The 12,925-nt window shown below is 33.0% G+C and overlaps 2 protein-coding genes across 2 annotated transcripts; one reads left to right on the top strand and one right to left on the bottom strand.

The window, feature by feature from the left end:
- The first annotated feature begins 5,182 nt into the window (after positions 1-5,182).
- LOC108996984 (UDP-glycosyltransferase 87A1-like) lies at positions 5,183-8,513 on the top strand. Its single transcript, XM_018973050.2, has 2 exons — positions 5,183-5,853; positions 7,448-8,513. Exons 1-2 carry the CDS (start codon positions 5,361-5,363, stop codon positions 8,338-8,340), a joined length of 1,386 nt encoding a protein of 461 aa, XP_018828595.1. The 5' UTR covers positions 5,183-5,360; the 3' UTR covers positions 8,341-8,513.
- Positions 8,514-12,027: 3,514 nt separating this feature from the next.
- On the bottom strand, positions 12,028-12,474 carry LOC108996885 (heat shock cognate 70 kDa protein 2-like). Its single transcript, XM_018972926.1, has one exon. The coding sequence runs from the start codon at positions 12,472-12,474 to the stop codon at positions 12,028-12,030; it is 447 nt and encodes a 148-aa protein (XP_018828471.1).
- Between the last annotated feature and the right edge of the window lie 451 nt (positions 12,475-12,925).

Here is a 12,925-nt window from a genome sequence, read left to right as displayed (position 1 = left end):
GGTTTCTCTCAACCTCTCGGATACACCTGGATTTCGGGTTTCAGACCGGACCGGGAAAAAATTCGGCCCGGTTCTACACCCCTATATATAACAACATATATAAAACAAATGAACAGGTATTCATGATAACATGACCTTGATCATGATATGCTCATGCATAGTAATTATTGGCATATTAGAAAGTACTGCTACATTTACAAATAAATTATACAAAAACAATCTTACAAACTGATATGGTTTTATCTAATCCGTTAGATCTACTTTACAATAAAATTAATTTCATAATTTGATGAACTATATCAAGCCACGTCAATTTGTAAAATTGTTTTTATGTAATTCATTTGTAGTTAAAATATTTATATATATATATATATATATATATAAACTCCTCAGAATAACATCCCTTAACTCGATTACTTATTTGAGGGTTTTTTTTTCCTTTATTTCGTATCCTTATATCCTTATAAATTAAATTATTAAGTTGACATTAATTTTTTAGAATATTATAAGTAATTTACTATTCCATTGATATTATTACTCCATTGATATTAGAATATTCTTCGTTATTAATTTATGTTTTAGAATATTATTAAGTTCACATTCAATACGGATCCGGATTGAAAACATACTAAAGAAGAATATTTTATTACTCCATTGATATGATCTCGCTATCTTAATAATTAAAAAGTATTTATTATTCCATTGACACTGAAGAAGTACTTAGTCCTTTGCTAAAACCAAGGGTATATAAATAAAAGTGGATTTTATTTTTTAAAATAAGAAATTAACCCCCAATAACTATATCTATTTTTATATAAAATAAATAAATAGACCCGAAGTTTCCTATTTGTTATGTGTACCGCTTTGTATATTATTGATGGTCGAGAATGACCATAATTATTAGCATTTCAAAGGTAGAATTTATAGAGTGCTGAATTAGGATTCTGTGGCTGTGGTGGTCCAGGCCGGGCCCTGACACGAGCTCCACCAAGTTTCGCTCGCCACTCACCTAAACTAGCGACATCTAGTCCTGGCCCATGCCCTTGAATTAGCGGCCCATTGACACGAGTGCTCGGGATTTTGTCCCGACTAAACTTTGAAGTGCACGTTTCTTTTGTAAGAGAGATGCGAGAGTATAATTTAGGTGTGCTACCCGCATCGCTCTCCACATGGGTCGGGGGTGGAGTTTTCACCCTTGCCCCTCGTCTCTGCACGTTGGGGTTGGGATAGATTCTTAATCTACTTCGCCTCTCGCCCACTTTAATAATGGATTACAGTTCACTAAATCTAAAAATTATTTTTGAATATAAAAGTGATAAAAAATATATATTTGGATCAAAATTGTAAATTTAAATTTGTAAATATGACTATAATTTAAAAACTATGTAATTTTTAAATTTATTAGTACATATTTTGTGTAAGTATTAGTGTAGTAGGGTAATCCTTTTATAGATTGTCTTCACAATACAAGTCTCACACTTAAGCAGTATGAGACTCTTGTATTGCCATGATAATATATAAAAGGGTCATTCTATTACACTACAACTTACACAAAATATTAAATAAAAATTCTATTTAATACATATTACAATATTTAGATATAGTATAAATAATAAATATTTATAAAAACGTATAGTATAAATAGATATAAACATATATTTATATAATAAAATATATAAGTATGGGGCGGGGGAAATGCAGGACGGGGTTGGGCCCTCCTCACCCCTTGCCCTCATTAGGGGGGCCAGATTCAGGGCGGGGTTGCTTGCCCTGCCATGAGGGGGTGAGGTAGCGGGGCCCGCTGCTTCACCCCTAGAGTATATTGATATTCTATGCTAATTTGATATTCTTGCCAATAACAAACTAAAAAAATAAACAAAACATAAGATTTTATTTTTGTGCATTCTCCTTGTAAAGGATTTTTCCCCCTCTGTCTTAGCGGGCCTGAGAAGGGCAACTAAGTTAACAAGAAGCAAATGCCCAACCCAGATCAAGTAGACTCTTTGGTCCGACCCACGGGTAAACTCTCCTGGACACAACTTCCACAAGGGAACGTACTATTGGGGGATGAGATTTGCTGGCCTAGAGAACCCTCGAATAGTGTCCAGTCCTTGAATACTTGTCCACGTAAACGAGGGGGAAGTAAGGGGATCCTCGATCATCTGACAATGAGATATTGATGGACCACCAAGGACGCCTGTAGGGTAAGGCAAATTGGAAATCACGTCGCATTAATGGTACCACTATCAGAGCTACACGCCACATCAACGAAGCCATCGCAGTGGCACGCTGCATTAAAAGATTCTGACAAAAAGAATAGTAAAAGGACACAAACTCCATAGGGGTAGACACAATCTTTCCTCCAGACTCTTGGTATAAATAATAACTCTTAGGTACGAGAAACCTCTATCTGATCCCTAAACTTTTTTATTTATTTATAAACTTCTAAAAAATGATTCTAACTTTAGTATCGGAGACTCTCCGATCCCAAGACCACTCTTTCTCAGTTGCTTTATTTTTTATTTTTGCAGGCCTAATTATAAAGACCTGAGTTATTGAAATATGGCCCAAAAATGTACGAAACACGACGTTAACACTCCTCATCACAGATCTTAACGCTCAAGCTTAAACTTATAAGCATAATTATAAGAAGTTATACCAAATACATAAAATATAATGTCTTATAAGAGTAACCATATTTTGATGGGACACCATGGTTTTTTTTTTTCTACTCCATTTTCTTAACCATTCTCCTTAAATCTTTTTGAGCACTACTACCATTCTGAGTAAGTAAATTTCATCAAACATGGAAACAACTCCACCACATATGAAAGTAGCGCCATTATTTAATTTAAAAGATCAGAAAAGATGATACGTAAAATGGATTAATTATGTATTATTGATCCATAGTATTACATAATTTTATATTGTTAATAACTATTGATTATTATATACTTAATGATAGAGAGCTCTAAAAGTGTGGACGCATCTTACACTATTGAATTATTATTACCTCATGATGAGTAATTCTTAGGTAGTTTTCAACTATAAACATCTAGTATTTTCATATTATGGTCAATTAAAATCGACAATTTATTTAAATAATTTTGAAATTATTTATATAAAATATTAATTTTAATATATTGGTTTCATCCCAAATTTCGAAAAAGTACTGTGATAGATTAATGGAAGGAGATGTATGCTCCAACTACCTTCACTCCTTTATTTAAAAATAACCAAAAACTAAATCGGTGAAAAACGTGAAATTATACTAAGGCTAGTTTGAATACAGAAACTATCTCATTTTATCTCATCTTATTATTAAATTTTTTTAAATTTTTACAAAAATATAATAAAAATTTTTAATATTTTCAAATCCTAAAATAATAATAATATTAAAAAATAATATTTTAACAATATTTTATTCAACTAATATAAAACCATCTTATCTCATCTCACTATCTCAACTCATCGAGCAGGTTTGGGGCATGGGATGAGACATAAAATTTTTATCTAATCTCATTTTATTCTCAAACATAATTCAAATACAAAATTATCAAATTAATCATTACAACTTTTTCAAATTAATCATTACAATTTTTTCAAATTTTTAAATAAAAAGCATTTCAAACTTTTTCAAATCTTCAAACAAAAATAATATTATAAAACTATATTCTTACAATATTTTAATTTATAATATTTTATATTTAATTTTTTCTCTCTCATTTTTTAAAATTTAAAAAATACTCAATTCAAATTATCTTACTTATAGTTACAAATTATCTTATTACTCTTCATAAAAATATCTTATTTCATATTAACTTTCCAGTGTCTTCAATTAGTAATTGTTGTCTTGCTGCTATCCAACTAGCCTTGTTGTGTTGTTTATTTTGGTATCATGGCTCATGTGAAAATGTAGGTTGGTGGAATCAGACATAAAATTTTTATCTTATCTTATTTTATTATTATATATTTTTTTAATTTTTATATAAAATATAATAAATAATTTTATTTTTTTAAATTCTAATTTAATTTTTTTAAATTTTAAAATAATAATAATATTAAAATATAATATTTTAAATATTAAAACAAAATATAAAATTCTCTTCTCATCCTAAACCGGTGAACGTACGTGGACCAAATTTATTATTTTTCATTATTTGCCTACCCCAGTCATTTATTTGTGTCTTGTCAGTTGTCAGTAAAAAAAAATTATTCGAGGCTTCTAAACGTGAGTATATGATATAGATTTGTTTTTTTTTAATAAAAAAAAACGATACATCTGCATATAAATTTTATAATATAATATATTATTGATAAAGCATTATTATATAAGATTTATACGATGATTAAATATTTCCTATTTTATAAACTGAAGATAGACAATCTTTGAATGTAATGATAATAAATATTGTTCATAAATAGTGTGAATTTTATTATCGATAAATAATAATTAAAAGAAAAAAATTCTTAGATCAGGAAGTGCGGGGATAACTTTGGATGCATTATCTGAACTGGTCAAAAGAAGTCTACCGCCAAGTCAACACCCGTCGGTCAACACGGCACTCACCAATTCTTCAAGAGGCCAGGGCTATTACCAACGGCCACATCGAGATTAAGCAGTTAATCCCATAGAGGCTTGGGGCAGCTCGGTCATTTAAATTAAAATTTCGTAACGTTAGGTACAAACTGTTAGTAGACAAATTTCATACGAATTCATTATAAAAGCTATCAGTAGACAAATTCCATACGAATTCATTGTAAAAAAATAAAGTGAGTTTAGATAATGAAAATATTTTATCTCATTTTATTTTATCTCATCATAATAATTTTTTTAATTTTTTATTTAAAATATTATAAATAATTTAATTTTTTTAATTTTTAAAATAATAATATTAAAAAAATAATATTATAATAATATTTTTTTAACTTTCATTTTAATTCATTCCATTTTAATTTACTATTAAAATTGCATCTCAATTTTATTAAAAAGATATATGATTATATTTGAATGTTAAATTGAATTTAGTTGAAATAAAAGTTAAAAATTAAATATAATATTATTAAAATATTATTTTTTAATATTATTATTATTATAAAATTAAAAATAAATTAAATTATTTATCATATATTATATTAAAATTAAAAAAAAAATCATCAGTTGATGGGTCTGAGATACAGACGTACTAATAGCCTACTTTTGATTTATTTGGCTTCTCATCTATTTAAGCCGCCACTGCCAAGCTTTCAAGGATAAATTTCTTACCTCAGTGGCTCAGTGCCGTTTCCCGTCTTGTTCCGGAGTTTCTGCCTGCCATTGCCCGGAGCTTGCGTCGAATTAGAAAGATCAGCTGCCAGAAATGGATCCTACCAAAAAGAGCTCATCCGCCGTCTGCCACGTGGTGGCGATGCCATATCCCGGTCGAGGCCATATCAACCCCATGATGAACCTTTGCAAGCAACTAGTTTTGAAAAGCCCATCCATCCTCGTCACCTTCGTCGTCACCGAGGAGTGGCTCAGCTTCATCGGAGAAGAACCTAAGCCGGCTAACATACGATACGCCACGATACCCAACGTCATACCGTCCGAGCATGGTCGTGCTAAAGATTTTCCCCGCTTCCTTCAGGCCGTCAATTCGAAGATGGAAGCGCCCTTTGAGGAGCTGCTTGACCGGCTTGAGCATCCGGTGAGTGCCATAGTGGCCGATACTTATGTGATTTGGGTTGTCGGAGTGGGGAACCGGAGAAATATCCCGGTGGCGTCATTAATGACCATGTCCGCGACGGTGTTCTCGGTGGTCCACCATTTCGAGCTCCTAGTGCAGAACGGCCATTTCCCGGTTGAACTGTCAGGTGAGATGCTTCCAAAACCTCTCTCTTATCAAATTTTGCCCTGCCTGCGTGCCTGTGGATTAGAGAATGGACCACACACCGCTCACCAGTTGATAAGAAGCTTTAGGGTGAATTTGATTACCAAACTCATCTCAACTCATCTCAATTTATCATTACAATTTTTTTAAATTTTAATACAAAATATAATAAACAATTCAATTTTTTTAAATCTTAAAATAATAATAATATTAAAAAATAATATTCTAACAATATTTTATCATCTCAACTCAACTCAACTCAACTCACTTCAACATCCAAACACAACCTTAGTTAACGTTTGAAATTTGGACGGAACTAAAAACAGTTCGATCTAATTTTAAACTAAATTTAATATTTAAATATTAAAATTTCAAATTATTTAGATTTTATTTATTTTCATAAATGACATGAAATGAAATAAATTAAGATTAAAATTAAAAGTTAAATAAAATATCGTTAAAATATATTTTTTAATATTATTTTTATTTTAAAATTTTAAAAAATTGAATTATTTATTTAATTTTGTGTATAAATTTAAAAAAGTTGTAATGATTAGATGAGATGAGTTAAGAGGAGTTGTGAAAACAAACGAATCTAAATTCATTTCAACTCAAAACATTTTTACACGTAAGACCCATTACTTTTTTCAACTCAATATCTCTTTACATGCGGGACTTACAACATTTTTCAATTTCTTATAAATACACCTAAATTAATCTTAACATCCAAACACATCTAAATTCATATTCACCATCTCAACTCACTACTATTTATAAAGAACTCAACTCATTTCAACTCAAATCAACATTCAAATACCGTCTTAAACTTTTCCCATATAGATTATGCATTCTCGTTTTCTCTTGGATTTAAGGCAATCGAAAAGTTTTTATTTTGGGTCAATTTAGAGACAAAAATTCTACTCATCATATTCACACACTATGCACTACACATAATTTTTTTTCTCACCAAATATATAGTGTACGGATGATAAATAGAAGAATTCAATTAGTTTAAAAAGAAAAAAACAAAAGAAAAAAAAAATATGGTGTATGATGTGCAGGCGGAAATGATGAGTATGAAAGCTCAACATATGAAAGTATAGACTGATCTCAACTTACCTCCAAAGGGCTTAAAAGCTAACAGAGCATTTCTTGTTGTGCCTATTATAAAGGTCATCTGAGGAGTAATTAAATCTTGTACTTCATGCGACACAGATGTGTCATGTGAAAATTTATGTCACTCTGAACTAACGGAAATGCAACAAGAAGAAGGCAATTGTTAATATGTTTTTTGAAAAACAACAAATTCCGGCCAAATATAGTCAATGACTCAATTGGTATGACCCGTTATCGAGTTGACACTTAAGATTTCCATTCCTTCAATATTTGTTATGGGTTTGATATGCATGCGCAATCATAAATTTCAATAAAACCTAGTTAGCATCATGCATCCATAATAAAGAACGTCAAGTTGAATAAAGATCATCTTGTTTCTATGGATTTTTATTTTTTTAAATTTTTCATTACCACATCTAGCTAATAGCTTTCTTTGTGTTTCTATGATGTGTTTGATTAAGAACGGGGAGACGAGCTTGTTGACTACATCCCCGGAGTCCTTACAACACGCCTTGCAGATCTTCCTACCTTTTTCTCTGGAGATGGGTTGATAATCTTGCCTCTTACTCGGGATTGTATTTTGTCGGTGCCCAAAGCACAATATCTACTATTCACTTCTGTCCACGAGCTTGAAGCTCAAGTCATTGATACTTTAAGAGCAAAACTTTCAATTCCCGTCTACCCAATTGGCCCTTCCATACCCTACTTAGAACTTCAAGACAATGCCTCCGGCTCCGATGGCAACATCAATGGCGTAAACTATTTCCATTGGCTAGATTCTCAACCTTTTCGTTCTGTCTTGTACATCTCATTTGGAAGTTTCCACTCTATGTCAGAAGCTCAAATGGATGAAATTGTTGGTGGGGTGAAGGACAGTGGTATCAGGTACTTGTGGGTGTCCAGGGGGAACACTGCTAGGTTTAAAGATGGTTGTGGTGATATGGGGTTCGTGGTACCTTGGTGTGACCAATTGAAGGTTTTGTGCCACTCCTCCATAGGAGGGTTTTGGACACACTGTGGATGGAATTCCACATTAGAGGGTGTTTTTGCTGGTCTTCCAATGCTTACTTCACCCATATTTTTTGATCAAGTCCCAAACTGTAAACGAATTGTAGAAGACTGGAAAATTGGATGGAGGATTAAGAAAGATGTGAAATCTAAAAATTTGGTGACAAGAGGAGAGATTTCAGATCTCTTGAAAAGGTTTATGAATCAAGAAAATAATGAGGGGCTCGAATTGAGGAAGCGAGCGAAAGAACTTCAAGATGCTTGTCACAAAGCAATTGCTGAAGGTGGATCAACTGAAAATAATCTTCAAGCTTTTATTAGGGACATTACAAGAGGCCAATCTTGATGATTTGTATTACAAATTGTAATGTGTTGTATTTTGCAATTACTTGATTTGTAGCATATGTTTGTAGTTTGAATAACTACTTCCTATGCTAAATCTTCTTCCATTAGTAACGACTATCAATAATTTAAAAATGTACCAATCACCTTGTTAAAGTATAATTATGTTCATTTGAATCATAAAGACTCGTTATTCTTCCTGTGATATTGAAAAGTAAAATTGAATTTATTACACAAAAAATTCATGAGAAAATGTATATAGTGAAATTGAATGTCTCACTGGAAACTTGTTCTGGCCGGTTTTGTTCTATACATACTTAGAAATTAAACTGAATTATTTATAATTTATTTATAATTGAATGTATGAAACCCTTGGGATTCATCGATTGACTTATATATATATATATATACATACTAGTGTAGGAGTTTGCACGTTTGCGTAGTTCTATTTTAAAGAAATAATATATTTTTTATAAAAATAAAATAAATTTCAATCAATAATTTGATGTATAGGAAAAAGAAAAATGTCAGTTCTAATAAATATTTGTGGATAATAATTTGATCCATCATTACCCAGACAGACTGATGAACCAGCGAACTGAGACATGCATGGAGTTTTTTTATTTTTTGTTGAGTAACACTAAACCCACAGTGGTCCTGAATGGGGATCCCAAGTACGTTTTATTTATTTATTTTTTTTTACGTAGTGATGAAAAATATTTTTTAATGGTTTTGTGACCTCTTAAAATTTTGTTAAATATTTAAAAATATTAAAAGAATACATTGGAAAAGTGAAAAAAAAAGATGTAAATTTATACTGACACAACCGGCAAAACCCAATTTAAAAATAATAAAACCAAAATATATATAAAAAAAAACCATTAATGAAAAAATAAAGAAGTTCGAATTTTCCTTTTAAAAATTCTTGAACATGTATTTAACTTAATTGTGCAGGGAAAGTGCAATTTGGATTACCCAAACAAATAATGAATTGACCACCAAAAGCAAAAAGCAAAAATAAATTAATATCCATGCGCGTTGATCGTGTCTCATGTCCAGAATGAAAAAAAACAAGAAATAATGCTCCTTTTCCGTCTTAGAGCATTCCCATCTGATTTTTTAAATTTTTTCTTAAATTTTAGTTAAAAAGGACACTCTTTATAATTTTATCCTAAATTTTACTCATTTTTAAAAAACCTTCTACATCTCATTCCCTATCCTTTATCTATTCTATTAAAATAATATTCTTCTATTATTTCTTTATTACTTTTTTCTCTCACTTCCATTTTCAAACTTCACTACTTAATATTTTTTCTTATGTTTTGAACTATTATTATAGTGAATATTTTAAATAAAAATTTAAATTCTTTTTTTAAGGGTTTAATAATATTTTTAAAATTATTATTTTTATATTTTAGTAATTATTTAAATTATTTTTAAAAATATTATTTAAAAGAATAATAAATATGAGTATAAGAGAAAATGTAGTTGATTGAAAAAAGAATTTATTTTATTTATTTGAATAAAATATTAATAAAAAATAATTTAGGGGATGAATATTTAGGGAACCACTGTTCATTTCTTAAATCAAAATCTTAAAATAGGGAATAGGATGGGAGGGAGTTTTTGAACTTTTCCCTATAATTTTCCTTATAATTTAGGAATAATAGTATTTTAAGCATCGGGGATGCTCTTATGTCCAAAAGCGAAGAAGAAAAACAAACTCTCTCGCGTCAAAGCCAAATAAATTGGGAGTTTTTTTTATTTCTTTTGGGTTTTCCTTCTTTGTTTACGTAAATTGTCTAAAAAGCTTTGAATTGGGTCCCTCATGAATGGCTTCTACTACGAAAGAATTTTCTTTTTCTTCTTCCCAGCTGCACGTCGTCTTGCCTCCATCAAACGAAATCTCATGTGAATGCATTTCTTTTTTATTTTTTTCTGCTCAGCGTGAGACTTGGCTTTCTACCACCAGCCTTCCATCTGCATTTTAGTCTGTAGTCCTCTGTCTATCGCCGATTAAATAAAGCAAAACCAGTCAGATCATTTAGAGACGCAAAGAATGATAGACAAACAAACAAACAGACAGACAGAGGGTGGAAGAGACAAACCAAGAATCTGAAACGGGTGGAATGAGCAGCAGAAAGAATAGATTGCAGGCAATATGAATGGCCATAGTAAGTAGCATAATGCAAGCAGGTTCTTCGATGTAGAGAATCAAACATCAGTATCTAGTAAATTTCACACAAAACCCATGATCAATTCCGATTTATTTTGATGCTCAAGTAAGAAGTTTTACCGAGAAAGTTCTCATAACTAAAATAAGAAGCAACATACATTTGCTCCTGCTTGAATAAGCTTATGCACGCAAAAAATCTTCCCATGCATGCATTGTCGCCAACACCAAGGGGGTCCATACTCACAGCTCACCCGAACGAAGATTGAGCAAGAAAAAACTCAAACCAAACACTACGACACATTTTTTTCGGGGCCTCACATTCAACAGATTTGTGATAAATGAGAAAAACCTATAACCGATAACCCTGCCTTCCATCCCTCTTATTGAGTGGCCAAAACATCTCCTCACTTTGAAAGAGTCACACCAACACTGTACAAAAAGCAATTGCTGATAAAGCAACGAACGTGAGATCTATGGTGGATCTGAGTGCTGACATGCAATGGGTACGAATCCTCTGCTTCTAATCCGTCGTGGAGGAGATCGAGAAGAGAAATGGCAGATCTGGGGTGACTCGGCATGATGCAGAGCTTGCTAATGACTCTGTTGCTGACGACGTGGTCCATACATCGGTTGCAGAGAGGGAGACAGGGCTCGGGGTGGGCTGCGGCGCAAAGGAGAAATGAGGGAGAAGAGAAAAGAAAGAAAGAAAAAAAAAATAACTTGGTGTTTTGACCTTCCGTAGCGAAAAAATAGAACGGAAGATAAAAAAGCCCAAACTTGAAGAGAGAAGAGGCATAGACGAACACGAAGAGAAATCAAATCTTGGATATCAACCACTGCATGCAAAGAAAAAAGAAATCAATATATTTTGTTAAGAAATATGGAGACCAAAACCCATCTACAATCCTCAAACCAGGTGCAACGACATGAAAAAACTTGAGAGCCTAGAGTTCCTCCTTTTGAGAGCCTCGGCCTCAATTATAGCTCTGAGGTTTTCAAAACCAGTCAGATCTGGACCCTCACGAAACTGAAAACGCAGTCGATCAACACAAATCAAACACTACAAACCTGAAAATGAAAGCATGCATATCAGACAAGCAAAATAATCAGCTTCAACGAAATGAAAGGAAAAAATAAACCCAACACAAAAAAATAAATTTGAAGAACCAAAAGAAGAGAGAAGATGCACAGAAGAGAGAAGACGAAGAGAGAAAAGAGAAAAGACAGAGGATCTGAATTGAGAGAGAACTCGAGAGGGAGAGAACCGACAATGAGAGAGAATTTGAGGGAGCTGACACAACCAAATAAAACCCTTCAGACAAAATATATGACTAAAGTTGCCGACACCTAACACACCGTTGAATTAAAAGACCAAAAACAAGAGAAAAGCTACTTACAACCGGCATTGCGTAACCTTATGCAACCGGCGCTCCTTTTGAGGAGAACTTATCCCAAACAAACTTCACGTGAATTATTCCCATTCAAAGCACTGCACGTCCTCTACGTAGAGAAAATCTATTCTTTCTTTGTCGGAATCGTCGTGTTCCTAGAAATCAGAGTTGTCATAACACCACCAACAGTTTCGAGCCCAAGACTAAGTGGCGTGACATCGAGCAGCAACAAGTCCTGCACCTTCTCGCTCCCTTCACCGGTCAGAATCGCAGCCTGAACCGCAGCACCGTAAGCCACAACTTCATCGGGGTTAATACTCTTACAAAGCTCCTTCCCATTGAAAAAGTCCTGCAACATGTTCTGAATTTTGGGAATCCTCGTGGACCCGCCTACAAGAACCACGTCATGAACTTGGTGCTTGTCGATCTTCGCATCTTGCAGGAATTTCTCCACCGCCTCAATACATTTCAGGAACAAATCCATGTTCATTTCCTCGAACCTCGCCCTCGTGATTGTCGTGTAGAAATCAATCCCTTCGTACAGAGAATCGATCTCTATGGTAGTCTGCATCGTCGAAGACAGCACCCTCTTGGCTCTCTCGCACGCATTCTTCAGCCGTCTCAGTGCTCTAGCATTGCGTTCTGATTTCCTTCTTGTGCTTCCTCCAAAACTCAGCTTCGTGTGGATGCAGGTGCATGGTTGTGGAGTTGGGTACACTGCATGGGGCCGCTCACGGCTTTGGCAACAGCGTGGAGTTGTGCTGTGCAGAGGTGAAGGGTTGGAAGTGTTGGGCTTACAAAAGAGTTGACCGATTTTCTTTTTCACACGTTTCGAATCTTAGCTTTTCTCGTTTGTAAGTAGCTTTTCTCCTCAAAAGGAGCGCCGGTTGCATAAGATTACACAATGCCGGTTGTAAGTAGCTTTTCTACAAAAACAATTCGTATAAACGAACGCAAAAGAAGAAAATAGAATGATAGAAAAGACACAACACACTAAAAGACAAAACATAAAAGACAGTGTC

This window comes from Juglans regia, chromosome 14 (assembly GCF_001411555.2).
Source record: "Juglans regia cultivar Chandler chromosome 14, Walnut 2.0, whole genome shotgun sequence".
In the NCBI taxonomy this organism is placed as follows: domain Eukaryota; kingdom Viridiplantae; phylum Streptophyta; class Magnoliopsida; order Fagales; family Juglandaceae; genus Juglans; species Juglans regia.
The sequence above is the reverse complement of the archived record's forward strand: the minus strand, read 5'-3'. Positions and strand labels throughout refer to the sequence as shown.